The following is a 17292-nucleotide window of genomic DNA, read 5'->3' on the forward strand; positions in this document are numbered from 1 at the left end:
GGGTTTTAAGTGTTCCAGTGCATTGATTTAAATCATATTCAACCCTAGCTACTTTGAATGTGTCTCAACTCTAGCCGCTTTTAATGTATTTCAACTATTCCTTCCGTACGGAACCATTTGCTTTACATTGACCATGCAAAGCAGGAACAGTGAAGTTCTAATTGAGTCCTCTTCAAAGTGGTAGAATGTTTTATAAACACAGCCAATGATGCTGTGTCTAATCAACACATCTGCTGTCAGATTGAGGGAGAGATCTGGTGTGTGCGCGCGCACAAACACACGTGCCGTTGAGATCCATCAGGCCTGTCACTCAAAGTCCTTACAAGAAATGAACCATCAAATGGTTGACAAACAACGCCTGCCAAAGGAACTATTCATGTGTCACATTTAAACTATTTTCTTCCCAGGCATTGTAAGAAGAGGCCACTTATCAGCATATTTCAGTCCACTCCAAATATTCTAGAACCTGTTATTTATATATATATATATATGGTTTAACCTAATCTGTAGATTTAAAATACCAGATAATAATGATGCAAGATATCACTTGTTATCAAAATGTGTGTCCACCTCAAGAGTGAACAAAAGACAGTCGAGGGGGGAAGCTATGAAACTGTTCTTAGACTTACCATTGAGGTCAGCTTTCTCAAATCTGACCCACACTATTTTCTCTTTTTCATCAGTTGGGGGTGCACCTGTGTATGCCTTGAATAGACAAAATTAAATCAGATGAAATTATTACTGAGTCTGTTCATGTCATAGAATTAAATCTAGGAACTTCAATAGGATCTCTGTGGATAATGTGTGATTTAGTTAATATTGTAGTTATTACGCCCTATAAAAATACCATTGACAGCCTGAGTAAACTAGTCAATCTGGTTAATGGTAACGTGTAAATGCAATATACATTGATTTACTGGCGAAAAGACGACAATCAATTAAAACAGTCTTACCTGAGGGACCACATCTTGGAGGAAGGTCACAACACTCTCCATATACGACTGCTCACTGTAATAACATAAGAGTATTACCTTGCTGAATGTGTACAGTACCAGTCAAAAGACTGGACACACTGACTGCACTTGAAGAAATGCTCAAAGTTCTTGAAACGTTCCACATGGACTGACCTTCATGTCTTAAAGTCATGATGGACTGTCATTTCTCTTTGCTTATTTGAGCTGCTCTTGCCATAATTTAGACTTGGTCTTTCATCAAATAAAGATAGCTTCTGTATTAGAAGTCAACCGATTATGATTTTTCAACGCTGATACCGAAAATCTGCCAATTTTTTTGTTTTTGTAAGAATGACAATTACTAACAATACTGAATGAACACTTATTTTAACTTAATATAATACATCAATAGCCTCAAGTAAATAATGAAACATGTTCAATTTGGTTTAAATAATGCAAAAACAAAGTGTTGGAGAAGAAAGTAAAAGTGCAATATGTGCTATGTAAGAGAGCTAACGTTTCAGTTCCTTGCTCAGAACATGAGAACATATGAAAGCTGGTGGTTCCTTTTAACATGAGTCTTCAATATTCCCAGGTAAGAAGTTTTAGGTTGTAGTTATTATAGGAATTATAGGACTATTTCTCTCTATACCCTTTGTATTTCATTAACCTTTGACTATTGGATGTTCTTATAGGCACTTTAGTATTGCCAGTGTAACAGTATAGCTTCCGTCCCTCTCCTCGCTCCATGTGGACTTCAGGAAACAGCAGAGGGAGCACCCCCCTATCCACATCGATGGGACAGTAGTGGAGAGGGTAGTAAGTTTTAAGTTCCTCGGCGTACACATCACAGACAAACTGAATTGGTCCACCCACACAGACAGCGTTGTGAAGAAGGCGCAGCAGCGCCTCTTCAACCTCAGGAGGCTGAAGAAATTTGGCTTGTCACCAAAAGCACTCACAAACTTCTACAGATGCACAATCGAGAGCATCCTGTCGAGCTGTATCACCGCCTGGTACGGCAACTGCTCCGCCCACAACCGTAAGGCTCTCCAGAGGGTAGTGATGTCTGCACAACGCATCACCGGGGTCAAACTACCTGCCCTCCAGGACACATACACCACCCGATGTCACAGGAAGGCCATAAAGATCATCAAGGACAACAACCACCCGAGCCACTGCCTGTTCACCCCGCTATCATCCAGAAGGCGAGGTCAGTACAGGTGCATCAAAGCAGGGGCCGAGAGACTGAAAAACAGCTTCTATCTCAAGGCCATCAGACTGTTAAACAGCCACCACTAACATTGAGTGGCTGCTGCCAACACACTGACTCAACTCCAGCCACTTTAATAATGGAAATTGATGTAAAATATATCACTAGCCACTTTAAACAATGCTACTTAATATAATGTTTACATACCCTACATTACACATCTCATATGTATATACTGTACTCTATATCATCTACTGCATATTTATGTAATACATGTATCACTAGCCACTTTAAACTATGCCACTTTGATTACATACCCTACATTACTCATCTCATATGTATATACTGTACTCGATACCATCTACTGCATCTTGCCTATGCCACTCTGTACCATCACTCATTCATATATCTTTATGTACATATTCTTTATCCCTTTACACTTGTGTGTATAAGGTAGTAGTTTTGGAATTGTTAGGTTAGATTACTCGCTGGTTATTACTGCATTGTCGGAACTAGAAGCACAAGCATTTCGCTACACTCGCATTAACATCTGCTAACCATGTGTATGTGACAAATAAATTTGATTTGATTCCCTGGCTCGAACCAGCAACACAACGACAACAGCCATCATCGAAGCAGCGTTACCCATGCAGAGCAAGGGGAACAACTACTCGAAGGCTCAGAGCGAGTGACGTTTGAAACGCTATTAGCGGCGCGCTAACTAGCTAGCCATTACACTTCGGTTACACCAGCCTCATCTCGGGAGTTGATAGGCTTGAAGTCATAAACAGCGCAATGCTTGAGGCACAACGAAGAGCTGCTGTCAAAACGCACAAAAGTGCTGTTTGAATTCATGTTTACGCGCCTGCTTCTGCCTACCACCGCTCAGTCAGATACTTAGATACTTGTATGCTCAGTCAGATTATATGCAACGCAGGACACGCTAGACAATATCTAGTAATAACATCAACCATGTGCAGTTAACTAGTGATTATGATTGATTGTATTTTATAAGATAAGTTTAATGCTAGCTAGCAACTTACCTAGGCTTAATGCATTCGTGTAACAGACAGTCTCCTTGTGGAGTGCAACGAGAGAGAGGCAGGTCGTTATTGCGTTGGACTAGTTAACTGTAAGGTTGCAAGATTGGATCCCCCAAGCTGACAAGGTGAAAATCTGTCGTTCTGCCCCTGAACGAGGCAGTTAACCCACCGTTCCTAGGCCGTCATTGAAAATAAGAATGTGTTCTTAACTGACTTGCCTGGTTAAATAAAGGTATAAAAAAATATAAAACTCGGCAAATCGGCGCCCAAAAATACAGATTTGCAATTGTTATGAAAACTTGAAATCGGGATTAATTAATCGGCCATTCCGATTAATTGGTCGACCTCTATTCTGTATACCACCCCTACCTTGTCACAACACAACTGATATGCTCAAACACATTAAGGAAGAAAGAAATTCCACAAATTAACTTTTAACAAGGCACACCTGTTAAATTAAATGCATTCCATGTGACTACCTCATGAAGCTGGTTGAGAGAATGCCAAGAGTGTGCAGAGCTGTTATCAAGGCAAAGGGTGGCTACTTTGAAGAATCTTAAATACATTTACATTTGTTACCACATGCTTCCATGTGTTATTTCATAGTTTTGATGTCTTCACTATTATTTTACAATGTAGAATATACTATAAATAAAGAAACCCCCTTGAATGAGTAGGTGTGTTCAAACTTTTGACTGGTACTGTATACATACCAATAAGTATAAGATTAAAATTATTGAAGGTAGTGTATGCATAGATATAAGTATTATCTTGGCACTTTATTCAGTCAAATTGGTTGCAGATAACACTCTGTAACGCTATCTCTACCTCAGAAAAGTGGTAAGGAAATATATTGAACCAGACCATATCAATCCATAGCACTGAAGCATGTCTGAAACCGATGGTTAATAACAACCATCATGTGATGTTAGGTAATATCTTTGCAAGGGGAAACTTGTATTAGTTGGCTGCCCAGACCCATCCGGTGGAATAGCTGAAAACCTATTATTGTGTGTGTGTGTTTATTGTGTGTGTGCGTGTCCTTACGTGGCAGCTTGTGCTCGTACCACAACCCCTCCAGCACAGCGGCTTGGTCTGCGCGGGGAGTCTGATGCCATTTTGGCTCCAAGTCTTTATCCTACAGAGGAAAGAACAAGACCATTAAACCCTGCTATTAGCTGATTGTAATTTATGTCTCTATTTCCAAAAAGGCCGAGACCAGTAGATTTCCGTATAGGGCATAGAATGAACACAAAAGGTCTAAAACAGATTCCTACCACTTTTGGTTGTACTAATAGAACATTTTGTACTACAAAATGTAGGCCTGCCGGTACCCCTGACATGCAACACAGTAAACCACGCCCCCGCCCAAACAAACCTGCCTGATATAACCAAGATTAGGGACAAATCACACTCCTATGAGTTCTAAACACATTACATTCAATAACTAGGATGTAGGTCTGTTTTTATTTTCAATATGTTTCCTGTATCACATACCAATATGGGCTTGACTACCTTTGCTACATAAAAGTATCTGAAGGTTGTCATTAAAGCAACAAAGAGTGAGAATGTTGTTCATTGACTACTGCCCAGTGTTCAACACCATAGTGCCCTCCAAGAACATCACTAAGGTAAGGACCCTGAGACTGAACACCTCCTTCTGCAACTGAATCCTGAGGGGCCCCAGGTGGTGAAAGTAAACAACACATCTGCCACGCTGACCCTCGACACTGGGGCCCCTCAGGGGTGCGTGCTTAGTCCCCTCCTGTACTCCCTGTTCACCCACGGCCGCGTGGCCAAGCACGACTCAAAAACCATCAAGTATGCAGACGAGGCCTCCCAGGTGGCGCAGTGGTTAAGGGCGCTGTACTGCAGCGCCAGCTGTGCCATCAGAGTCCCTGGGTTCGCGCCCAGGCTCTGTCGTAACCGGCCGCGACCGGGAGGTCAGTGGGGCGACGCACAATTGGCCTAGCGTCGTCCGGGTTAGGGAGGGATTGGTCGGTAGGGATATCCTTGTCTCATCGCGCACCAGCAACTCCTGGTGCAGTGCGCGCTAGCCAAGGTTGCCAGGTGCACGGTGTAGCCTCCGACACATTGGTGCGGCTGGCTTCCGGGTTGGATGCACGCTGTGTTAAGAAGCAGTGCGGCTGGTTGGGTTGTGTATCGGAGGACGCATGACATTCAACCTTCATCTCTCCCGAGCCCGTACGGGAGTTGTAGCGATGAGACAAGATAGTAGCTACTACAACAATTGGATACCACGAAATTGGGGAGAAAAAGGGGTAAAAATTCCAAATATATATATATATATTTTTTTAAATGCAGACGGTGGTAGGCCTGATCACCGATGACAATGAGACAGCCTATAAGGAGGAAGTCAGAGACCTGGAAGTGTGGTGCCAAGACAACAACCTCTCTCAACATAAGCATGAAAAAGAAGCTGATCGTGGACTACATTCACATCAACAAGGCTATATTGGAGCGGGTTGAGAGCTTCAAATTCCTGTGTCCACATCACTTATGATCTATCATGGTCCACACAACAACACAGTCATGAAGAGGTCTCGACAATGCCTCTTCCCCCTCTTGTGGATGAAAATATAAGGCATCACCTCACAGATCTTCAAAAAAGTATACAGCTGCACCATTGAGAGAATCTTGACTGGCTGCATCAGTGCTTAGTACGGCAACTGCTTGGCATCTGACCAGAAGATGCTACAGAGGGTAGTGCGTACGGCACAGTAAATCCTTGGGGCAGAGCTCCCTGCCATCCAGGACCTCTATACCACACGGTGTCAGAGGAAGGCCCTAAAAATTGTCCAGCTACCCAAGTCATAGACTGTTCTCTCTGCTACTGCACGGTAAGCGGTACCAATGCACCAAATCTGGAACTTTGTTATGCGACTACAATGATCTCCCTTTTGTGTCTAATTTGAAACTTGTGTAGTGTTGTTAGCCAGCTGTCAGTCTGTGAAAGCACTTGTTAACCAGTAGGAGAGTGGGGTAAGTTGAATTTTTTACATTCAGCATCACTCCGTCAAGGGAAATATAGGATTGTTTCTAACAAAGATATCTAGGCTACATATATTTCAGGATGTTGTGTATCCCTGGAAATAATCTGAAATCAAGTAAACATTACAGTTTTGCCCAAAAAAGTGGTCTCCTGGCACAACTTACCTTGGGTATGGGATAAGTTGAGCTGCACGACAGTATACATTATGCCGCCTAAATATGTCTGTACTGAATTAAAGATTATCATAACCTTTTTAAAACCATGTTCATCTTTATTTCCCAAACACAATTCAACACACCCACTTTTTGTCTTAATTTGAACCCTGTTGTTACCTCATATCCCAGTGATAATGCCTTGCGTCATGCCTGGGAAGAAACACTTCAATTTGTTCAACTTGCCATTGGCAAGACTTACCCCATGCGTGCGTGCATATATATATAATATATATATTATATGCACACACAGCTACAAGGATGCACTTTCATGCTAGGTTTAGGACTTCATATTGAAGCTTATAGGAGACCCCAATTGATGTATAGAAATGATCTACTTTGGTTTTGATACAAGTATTATGAAACCTCTAACAATAAATGTATTTGACTTGGTGAAAATCTTTGTTTTTTACTTGCTGAGCACCATTCCATGTCTTTTTTTCCTTCACAGACTCCATGAAATGATGACCTCGAAGCTAAATATTTGGTCAAATTACACATTTTGTGTATGGTTTCCTAGAAGAGTGGCTCAACGTACCTCTTTAGCTCAATTTACGCCACTCTCCCCTAGTAACGTTAGCTAACTTAGAGCCCTCTTGCGGTTTGGTTTTATGTTTGTAGCTAATAAGTTTCCCGACAAATGGTTATCGGAACTTGGGTTAAACTAACAAACTAATAATGAAGAGGTAACGTTACACGAACTACTGTTAGCCTTGCTATTTGCCAAGGATTGCAACATTTGCTATCTAACGTTATCTAGTTCAAGTTGGTTCCTCCAGCTAGATGGCCAGCCTCAAATCACCAACTGAAGACGACTTAGTTAGCTAACAAGCAAATACCTGCTGATATGAATAGCTTGAGGGGGAAAATGCCAACATTGTTTGATAAATGTAGCTATAGTAGCTTGCTAGCTGTGTCAAGAACAAGAGTCAGAGTCCTGTGTCTGAGACAGCAGGTAGCTAACCACCACCAGACAACATACATTGTCAAACACCAGAAGCTACATCTATTTATTAAATATCATTCGATTAACCAATTAATTTATATGGTATTCAATACGTACCTAGTCTAGTGTTGTTTTCTAGCTAACGTTAGCTTCGTTAGTTCAACGGAGCTCCTTAGCAAATGCCACAAAACAGTGGGAAAACCGTAGAGGTGTTGAGACCAATGGCAGCATTCCTGTGCATTCATCAAGCCAATCAGGGTACGACAAAGGCGGTGTTGTAGGTCCTCGACCAATCAGAGTGAACAATAATACCGTATATTGTGGTCTGTAAGCGTGGTCGCAATATTGGGGATAGTTTAGTGAGATCTGACCTGAGCCCACTCAAACACTCTTGACACCCATTCCAAACGGGACATACAAATATGGCGCATGCGCACAGTGCAACAGCACTACAAAAACATACGGGTCGAAAAGTCCCTGCAAGTCATGCAAGACAAAAGGGAGTAATCTATCTCATCACCTGTTCATGTGCGAAAGTCTACGTAGGAAAAACGAAAAGACAATTAAAATATCGCATAGCTGAACACCGCAGCTCAATCAGGTGTAAGAACATTGACTACCCAGTAGCAGCTCACTTTGTTGAAGCTAACCATTCCATCTCATCCCTCAAATACACAGGCATAAGGCATGTTACTCTACCAAGGAGATGAGCTAAGTGGAGATCCGCCTACTACAGAGGGAGGCATATTGGACATCCCATCTAAAACCATTGACCCCTAGTGCTCTGAATATTAACTTTGATATCAGGCTCTTATGACATTTTTTTCTTCTCGATTATTTTTTATGAACAAGTCTTATAAATTAACATATTCTTAAAGATATTGGAAATAATTACATATGTGAAATTAATTTAATAATGTATGTTGATGCTAATATTATGTACAATATCTAATTATGCTTCCATATAATAGACTAATACAGTTTAAGTCAGAAGTTCACATACACCTTAGCCAAATACATTTAAACTCAGTTTTTCACAATTCCTTTAAATCCTAGTAAAAAAATCCCTATCTTAGGTCAGTCAGAATCAACACTTTATTTTAAGAATGAATTGTCAGAATAATAGTAGAGAGAATGATTCATTTCAGCTTTTATTTCTTTCATCATATTCCCAGTGGGTCAGAAGTTTACATACACTCAATTAGTATTTAGTAGCATTGCCATTAAAAATTGTTTAACTTAGTTCAAACGTTTCGGGTAGCCTTCCACAAGCTTCCCACAATAAGTTGGGTGAATTTTGGCCCATTCCTCCTGACAGAGTTGGTGTAACTGAGTCAGGTTTGTAGGCCTCCTTGCTCAAACACGCTTTTTCAGTTCTGCCCACAAATGTTCTATAGGGTTGAGGTCAGGGCTTTGTGATGGCCACTCCAAGACTTTGTTGTCCTTAAGCCATTTTGACACAACTTTGGAAGTATGCTTAGGGTCATTGTCCATTTGGAAGACCCATTTGCAACCAAGCTTTAACCTCCTGACTGATGTCTTGAGATGTTGCTTCAATATATCCACATAATTTTCCTCCCTCATGTGGCCATCTATTTTGTGAAGTGCACCAGTCCCTCCTGCAGCAAAGCACCCCCACAACATGATGCTGCCACCCTCGTGCTACACGGTTGGGATGGTGTTCTTCGGCTTACAAGCCTCCCCCTTTTCCTCCAAAAATAACTATGGTCATTATGGCCAAACAGTTCTATTTTTGTTTCATCAGACGTTTCTCCAAAAAGTAAAATTTTTGTCTCCATGTGCAGTTGCAAACTGTAGTATTGCTTTTTTATGACGGTTTTGGAGCAGTGGCTTCTTCCTTACTGAGCGGCCTTTCAGGTTATGTCGATATTGGACTCATTTTACTGTGGATATAGATACTTTTGTATCTGTTTCCTCCAGAATCTTCAGACGGTCCTTTGCTGTTGTTCTGGGATTGATTTTTGCACCAAAGTGCATTCATCTTTAGGAGACAGAACGCATCTCCTTCCTGAGCGGTATGACGGCTGTGTGGTCCCATGGTGTTTATACTTGCATACTATTGTTTGTACAGATGAACGTGGTACCTTCAGGCATTTGGAAATTGCTCCCAAGGATGAACCAGACTTGTGGAGGTCTACAATTTTTTTTCTGAGGTCTTGGCTGATTTCTGTTGATTTTCCCATGATGTCAAGCAAAGAGGCACTGAGCTTGAAGGTAGGCCTTGAAATACATCCACAGGTACACCTCCAATTGACTCAAATGTTGTCAATTAGCCTATCAGAAGCTTCTAAAGCCATGACATCATTTTCTGGAATTCTCCAAGCTGTTTAAAGGCACAGTCAACTTAGTGTATGTAGTGTATGTAAACTTCTGACTGCAACTGTATATTCCATGTGCTGTAAACTATTGTCTTTTAACAGTTTCACTCAATTCATTCTAATCAACCTAATAATTATGACACACCCCTCACTATTGTCGTTGGTTGATCTAATTGCACTGTTTGCCTATATAACCTGTTTCAAGCATGCATGACATTACCCTGAAGGCAGTGATGCCAAAACATGGGTGTTTTACCCAATAAATTACTGGAAGTTTATGTATATATATATATATACAGAGAGACAGCGTGCGACTCGCTTTATTTATTTATATAGCTTACTGTAATGTTCCATGGTATAGCCTACAATTAGTGTACATGGGATATTTTAGGGGATTTCTACACTGGCAATTGTAGAGGCTTAATCTGTGTCTGGGAAACCGGCCCTTAATGAGCAAGTACCCCAGACCCCAATCGTGGGGTCAATAGTAAATGCATTTGACTGCTTGGCATATTGTTTACCCAGTAATTTATGTGAACTGATGTACATGTATTGTCTAATCATTTTATTGTTTACCCAATAACTTGTGAACTGATGTACATGTAGTCCAATCCTTTTGTTTACCCAGTAATTTATGTGAACATGTACATGTAGTATAATCATTTTCATATTGTTTACCCAGTAACTTGTGAACTGATGTGCATGCTTAATTTAATCATTTTCTGTACAGTGAATGTTTTGTCCATTATGGGATTTAATCCAATTCTGTTCTTCACATTCTTACTGACAAAAGCAACATAAAGGTTGAATTAGGCAGCTTCTTATGTCCTTATCAGGATATTACTTCCTTGGACCACATTGATCATGTTCAGCTTCGTGTAGGAGAAGTGGTACTTCCATTGCATCCACTTCTTAATCAATAACAAATGTGAATGCCATATCTGACATTGTTGCATTTCCAAGAAGTCGTGGGTGAAAAGGGAGTACAGGAGAGGGCTCAGAACGCACCCTTGTGGGGCCCCAGTGTTGAGGATCAGCGGGGTGGAGATGTTGTTGCCTACCCTCACCATCTGCAGTACATGCCTTCAAACTACCTTAAACCCTTAAATGATGCCCTTACCTAAGGAAATGTTTGAGGGACTCTATGCAACACAATTTCCCGTAAGGTAAACCTTGAAGGGAAACACTTAAAGGTGCACTATGCAGAAATCACTCCGCTAAAATTCTAATAGCTCACCTAACAACTTAACAAGAAGCATAGAAATAGTGCACATAAAACAGATCTATCCCTTAGAGTTCCTTTCAATGAGAATGAGAGGAATATAATTTAGTGGGCCGCCCAAAAAGTTACATATTGCAGCTTTAAGATGTTTAATGCAACTGGACCATGCTGTGATAGTTGGTCGTCACTAGTTACCACAGCCACAAAGTCTTACCCTGCTAATTTATACAATTTATCTTCTTAAAATGTGATTTTAAACCTAACCACACTGCTAACCTTATGCCTAACCTTAAAACCACCAAAAAGCTAATTTTAGTTTCCATACATTTTTATGACAGCGACTCTACTCTCAGAATGTTGAAGAAATTCAGTGTCCCCCAGATGGGCCTTACAGTGTTCTACAGGAGCACCATCGAGAGCATACTGTCGGGATGTATCACAGCCTGGTGCGGCAACTCCACCACCAAGGACCGCAAGGCGCTACGCTAGGGTGGTACGTTCAGCCGAACACACACTGCCTGCCCTCCAGGTCACCTACAACACCAGGTGTTGCAGGAAGGCCCAAAAAAAATCATCAGGGACCCCAGCCATGGCCTGTTCTCCAGTTTCCATCACTCGGACATGGGCAGTATAGGAGCATCATGGCAAAAACTGTAAGACTGGCCAATAGCTTCTATCCCTAGACCATCAGGCTGCTGAATAGCCACCACTAATCAGCTACCCCATTTTCACTGCACCCTGTAATTACATCTGCAACCCTGTACATGTGACTATTAAACTCATCTAAAATCTAATTATGATTTTGTGGCTGTGGTAACTAGTCGAAACCCTGCTAGTCTGTCCGCATTCAAAACAACTGGGAACCTGGAAATCTCAGACTTCTGAGCGATCAAGACAACTGTGATCCCCTGACGGTCATTCAAATCGGAATTCCAAGTCAGACACTCAGCATCTTTCTAGAACTCCAACATTCCGACCTGAAGCTCACTGGCGTCGTGATTTGACCTTTTTTCCACCTAAGTTTAAAGTCTTGAAAGCACCCTGCGCTGTGAGTCACGTGGGTCACGTCTTGTTTAATTATTTCCTTCTCTACTCTTTTGTGTTTGTCAAGTGATCTGTGTGTATGGGCTGGTGGGACCTTCAGCCTGTGTATTTGTAGTTTGAGAATTTAACAATTACTGTATAAAAAAAACCATATTCTACATTGAATGATTGGGCCTTAGGAGTTCACGTCAGTGTCTAAGTTAGTATATACACTGCTCAAAAAAATAAAGGGAACACTAAAATAACACATCCTAGATCTGAATGAATTAAATATTCTTATTAAATACTTTTTTCTTTACATAGTTGAATGTGCTGACAACAAAATCACACAAATTATAAATGGAAATCAAATTTATCAACCCATGGAGGTCTGGATTTGGAGTCACACTCAAAATTAAAAGTGGAAAACCACACTACAGGCTGTTCCAACTTTGATGTAATGTCCTTAAAACAAGTCAAAATGAGGCTCAGTAGTGTGTGTGGCCTCCACGTGCCTGTATGACCTCCCTACAACGCCTGGGCATGCTCCTGATGAGGTGGCGGATGGTCTCCTGAGGGATCTCCTCCCAGACCTGGACTAAAGCATCCGCCAACGCCTGGACAGTCTGTGGTGCAACGTGGCGTTGGTGGATGGAGCGAGACATGATGTCCCAGATGTGCTCATTTGGATTCAGGTCTGGGGAACGGGCGGGCCAGTCCATAGCATCAATGCCTTCCTCTTGCAGGAACTGCTGACACACTCCAGCCACATGCATTGTCTTGCATTAGGAGGAACCCAGGGCCAACCTGGCCAGCACATAGAGGGCTGTGCGGCCCCTCAAAGAAATGCCACCCCACACCATGACTGACCCACCGCCAAACCGGTCATGCTGGAGGATGTTGCAGGCAGCAGAATGTTCTCCACGGCGTCTCCAGACTCTGTCACGTCTGTCACGTGCTCAGTGTGAACCTGCTTTCATCTGTGAAGAGCACAGGGCGCCAGTAGCGAATTTGCCAATCTTGGTGTTCTCTGGCAAATGCCAAACGTCCTGCACGGTGTTGGGCTGTAAGCACAACCCCCACCTGTGGACGTCGGGCCCTCATACCACCCTCATGGAGTCTGCTTCTGACCGTTTGAGCAGACACATGCACATTTGTGGCCTGCTGGAGGTCATTTTGCAGGGCTCTGGCAGTGCTCCTCATGGCACAAAGGCGGAGGTAGCGGTCCTGCTGCTGGGTTGTTGCCCTCCTACGGCCTCCTCCACGTCTCCTGATGTACTGGCCTGTCTCCTGGTAGCGCCTCCATGCTCTGGACACTACGCTGACAGACACAGCAAACCTTCTTGCCACATCTCGCATTGATGTGCCATCCTGGATGAGCTGCACTACCTGAGCCACTTGTTTGGGTTGTAGACTCCGTCTCATGCTACCATTAGAGTGAAAGCACCGCCAGCATTCAAAAGTGACCAAAACATCAGCCAGGAAGCATAGGAACTGAGAAGTGGTCTGTGGTCACCACCTGCAGAACCACTCCTTTATTGGGGGTGTCTTGCTAATTGCCTATAATTTCCACCTGTTGTCTATTCCATTTGCACAACAGCATGTGAAATGTATTGTCAATCAGTGTTGCTTCCTCAGTGGACAGTTTGATTTCACAGAAGTGTGATTGACTTGGAGTTACATTGTGTTGTTTAAGTGTTCCCTTTATTTTTTGAGCAGTGTAGGTTACGGTCTCATGTATTATCCAGGTAATGCTCCAAATGTCACCTAATAAAATAACTATTGTCGTTGAATTCTGTGAGCTGGACATGGGAAGAAAAATGTTAATTCAAGGCACATTAGGCTTTTTAGTCTGAAAAGGAACATTACAACCGTTTCTATATAATTTGTGCTACATAGGTGCAGACAGCAAAACGGATGTATTTTCTGTCACATTGGGTGCATCCAAATAACCTCTCCATCAAGTGTACTTGTTCACTTCCCTTCACTGATATGAAAGGAAATGTCTGGTATTATACAATGGTTGGGTCTAATCCTGAATGCTAATTGGTTAAAAGCGCATTTCAGCCGGTGTCTATTCCACAAGTTACCACTGGCTAAATCTATGACGTTAAAATGCCTATTTACTCTGTTCCATCTGACTGTGCAATCCACTGTCTCATCCGCCCAGGCAGGGAAGTTATAAACTTGATCTCCACTCTAAAAAGCATTTAGACATGATCTCACATACTTATTTTCCACCATAATTTGCAAATAAATTCATTAAAAATCCTACAATGTGATTTTCTGGATTTTTTTTTCTCATTTTGTCTGTCATAGTTGAAGTGTACCTATGATGAAAATTACAGGCCTCATCTTTTTAAGTGGGAGAACTTGCACAATTGGTGGCTGACTAAATACTTTTTTGCCCCACTGTATACAAAGGTAAAACAAAACGAACCTAGCTTGTAGTCTTTGCTGTTTCAGTTAGAAGTTATTGTGTTAGCTGTGTTGTTGGCTAGCTCTTCTGATCAACAGTGTCCTAACGAGAGAGCACATTTTCAATGCCAGGCGAAATCATGCCTCATTAGCTCGTTGGGTCACGTCGATAGATACAGAACAAAAAGAACGAGCGACTTGGTCGCGTCTCTAGCAACCCTAGATTTGTGTACGGACTAGATCTTGTGGAAGGATGAAATTGTACAAATAAATGTATAAAAATAACGTTATTAATGAAAATGTCGATCATTATTTGAATATGTTGGTAACCCGTGTACAAGTGATAATGCCCTCGAAGCTGGTGTTTGTTGGATATATTGGCATGGCTTGCCAGTCCTCGATTTGGTCTCGGGCCTAACAACACCGTGCCAACATATCCAACAAACACCGGCTTCTTGGGAATTATCACTATAAATATGGAAACTCCCAATATCCCAGTCAAACAACAATCCAATGCTTTTAGATTTGTGGGAAGTAGTGAATGAGTGCACACTTCAGCATGAAGGCAAGATTATTGGGCCATACACCATCATGGATATGATGTCATCCAGGTGTCGTTAAGTTAGGTCTCTCCACAGGCTACTGGGGCTTTGCCTGTCTTGGAGCATTGATTCACCGAGCAGCCCAGCAAGAAAGGGCTGAGGTGGCCATGCTGAAAAGGGAGAGCAGAGGACACGGTTCAGGATTCAGATGATCCTGAGTAAACGCCAGTTGAAGTATTTGCGGAGTAGCTTTATTTCCTATGATAATAAACAGTTCCTGATTGCTTTTGGGTACCATGTTACAATTGTAATTATATTGCTATTACAGAGCTATCACAGCAACAATGCTAAGGTGTTACCTTTGTAAAGTGGTACCTACCTTCTGGATGCAGAAGTCTGGGGAGAAGAGAGAGCACTGGAAGATAACAGATAACCCCGTCGACCTGCAGCGTTTTTCTGCACAACACAAAGTAAACATCAAAGGGATTATACATTTAGCATATGAGACAACCCACACAATTTGTGCATTGACCTAATGTAGTGTGGAATCCATTTTTAGAAATGTCTGTAGCAATATGAATACACAAGTAAAACACTTGGGAACAAAAATATGTTACGTTTAAATCAAAAATAGTCTGATGGGTGACAATATTAGCCTATCACTTGTGAATGATATATTACGGCTTGTGAATGATGGCCAGCTTAAGGCAAACAGCGCATGCTTTTTTTTGCAACTTTTTCTAATCAGTCACACACCTCATGTAGCCTAGCCCATAGGTCTATATGTTTTGATGAGGTTTGTATCACACCTCATGTAGCCTAGCCCATAGGTCTATATGTTTTGATAAAGTTTGTATCACAACTAAAGTGGCAAAATAACTTCTTAAAATTAATCCGATTTACAAATGGGTGTAGAGCCTGACATACATATGCAGCATGTGAGTTTCATGTTTGGGGAAGATAAGAATGCTCCTTTATAATAAAAGCATTACATGCATAATCTCATTTGTGGTTCCTTTTGAGAATGGCGTTTTCCTGGTAATACTGCTGTGTGCGCATTGCTGAACTTATAATGTGAAGAAATTGCCTAATAGTTTATCAACATTTTAAGCTAACCGTTCTCAACTGTTGCATCAGGCTCACAGCTTAAAACAGTTTTTTGAATGCTTGTGGTTGTATTAATTTGGGATAGTAGATTGACATAGGCTAGTGCTTTTGCTTTTCGTTAGGCCTACTCATCTTGTTGGCTGACAAAACGTAAATGTGGACAGTTCTTCCAAAATCTTCAATATGCGCCTCGGAATTGAATAAGGATGCACGCAGTTGCCTCCCCAATGTGTCTGTCTTCACTTGTAGCCTGTAAGAAAGACCCGATCACGTGACTGAGAGCCATGTGAGTGAGAGGTGCTTCGGCACGCAGCGGGGAGAAGGGGATCATAATTATTATATTCAGCCCAAGGGCACAACGGCCACTAGCCGCAAAAGGGATGGATTTTTGCAGGGGGGATTATGCAGCCAGGTAATTTGAGGCATTATCAAGTGCTTGTCAAATTGTGAATGAGAGACTGATGAAGTGTGTTCAGTCTGCACAAAAAAACAAAGCCGAGCTTATGCCTTTTATGTAACTTTTTTCAAATCATCATTAGAGTCGCATCATGCAGCCTTACAATGTACTAAAAATATAAACATATATAGCCCAACATTTGTATCACAACTAAAGATACATAAATAACTCTAACTTAAGCATGTAGGAGTATCCATTTCTCTGTTAACCGATCAACACAGAATAGCTGCATGTGCACCCTCCCTCAAATCGTTTGTAGAAAATATATTTCCTATTTAATTCAGCTATTTTCAATTGTATTCTTCACACTATAAAATAATATTAAATAATGCCATGTGAATCTAAGCAAATCTTGTCTGCTAAATTAACTAGTGTAGCCCACGGCCATATGGCATAGCCAGATCAGAGCCTAACATAAGGGCAAAGCAGAGTATACTATTCTGTTCTTCTGAAATAACTACATTTTGAGACCTGTCTCGAATAAATCATGTATTTATTGTGATGGTGTAGGCTATATTACATGGATTTATTAGACTTTTTAAAATGTAGATGTTCCAAGGTCTACATCAGAGACTTGTAGGCTATGTGTGGAAGCCAGGAGATGCTAAATGTGTTTATGTTAATTAAGGTCAATTACCGTGAGACCGGCAGTTATTTGCTTGACAATCACCGGCTGACAAAATGTTATGATCGCCACAACTAGGCTTACATTTTTTATATTAACTGTTTCTAGACGACATGAATAAATGTGAAGTTAGGTTAACGTAAGAACTGCATACTGTTTCCATCCTATAGTAAGCAGCC

General features: G+C 41.5%; 1 protein-coding gene across 6 annotated transcripts in view; it reads right to left on the bottom strand.

The window, feature by feature from the left end:
- Positions 1-8183, bottom strand: part of LOC139382361 (BCAS3 microtubule associated cell migration factor-like) — a 323347-nt gene extending 315164 nt beyond the window's left edge. The window contains exons 1-4 of one of the 6 annotated variants that reach the window (XM_071126351.1): positions 7498-8183; positions 4257-4347; positions 954-1008; positions 630-705 (exon numbers count right to left, since the gene is read on the bottom strand). In XM_071126351.1, coding sequence (XP_070982452.1) covers positions 630-705; positions 954-1008; positions 4257-4327 — 202 coding nt within the window. In that variant the 5' untranslated portion in view covers positions 4328-4347; positions 7498-8183. The remainder of the gene's footprint in view (positions 1-629; positions 706-953; positions 1009-4256; positions 4348-7497) is intronic. The other 5 variants (XM_071126350.1, XM_071126352.1, XM_071126354.1 and 2 more) reach the window with 5 other exon arrangements.
- Between the last annotated feature and the right edge of the window lie 9109 nt (positions 8184-17292).

This window comes from Oncorhynchus clarkii, chromosome 24, assembly GCF_045791955.1.
Source record: "Oncorhynchus clarkii lewisi isolate Uvic-CL-2024 chromosome 24, UVic_Ocla_1.0, whole genome shotgun sequence".
Classification (NCBI taxonomy): domain Eukaryota; kingdom Metazoa; phylum Chordata; class Actinopteri; order Salmoniformes; family Salmonidae; genus Oncorhynchus; species Oncorhynchus clarkii.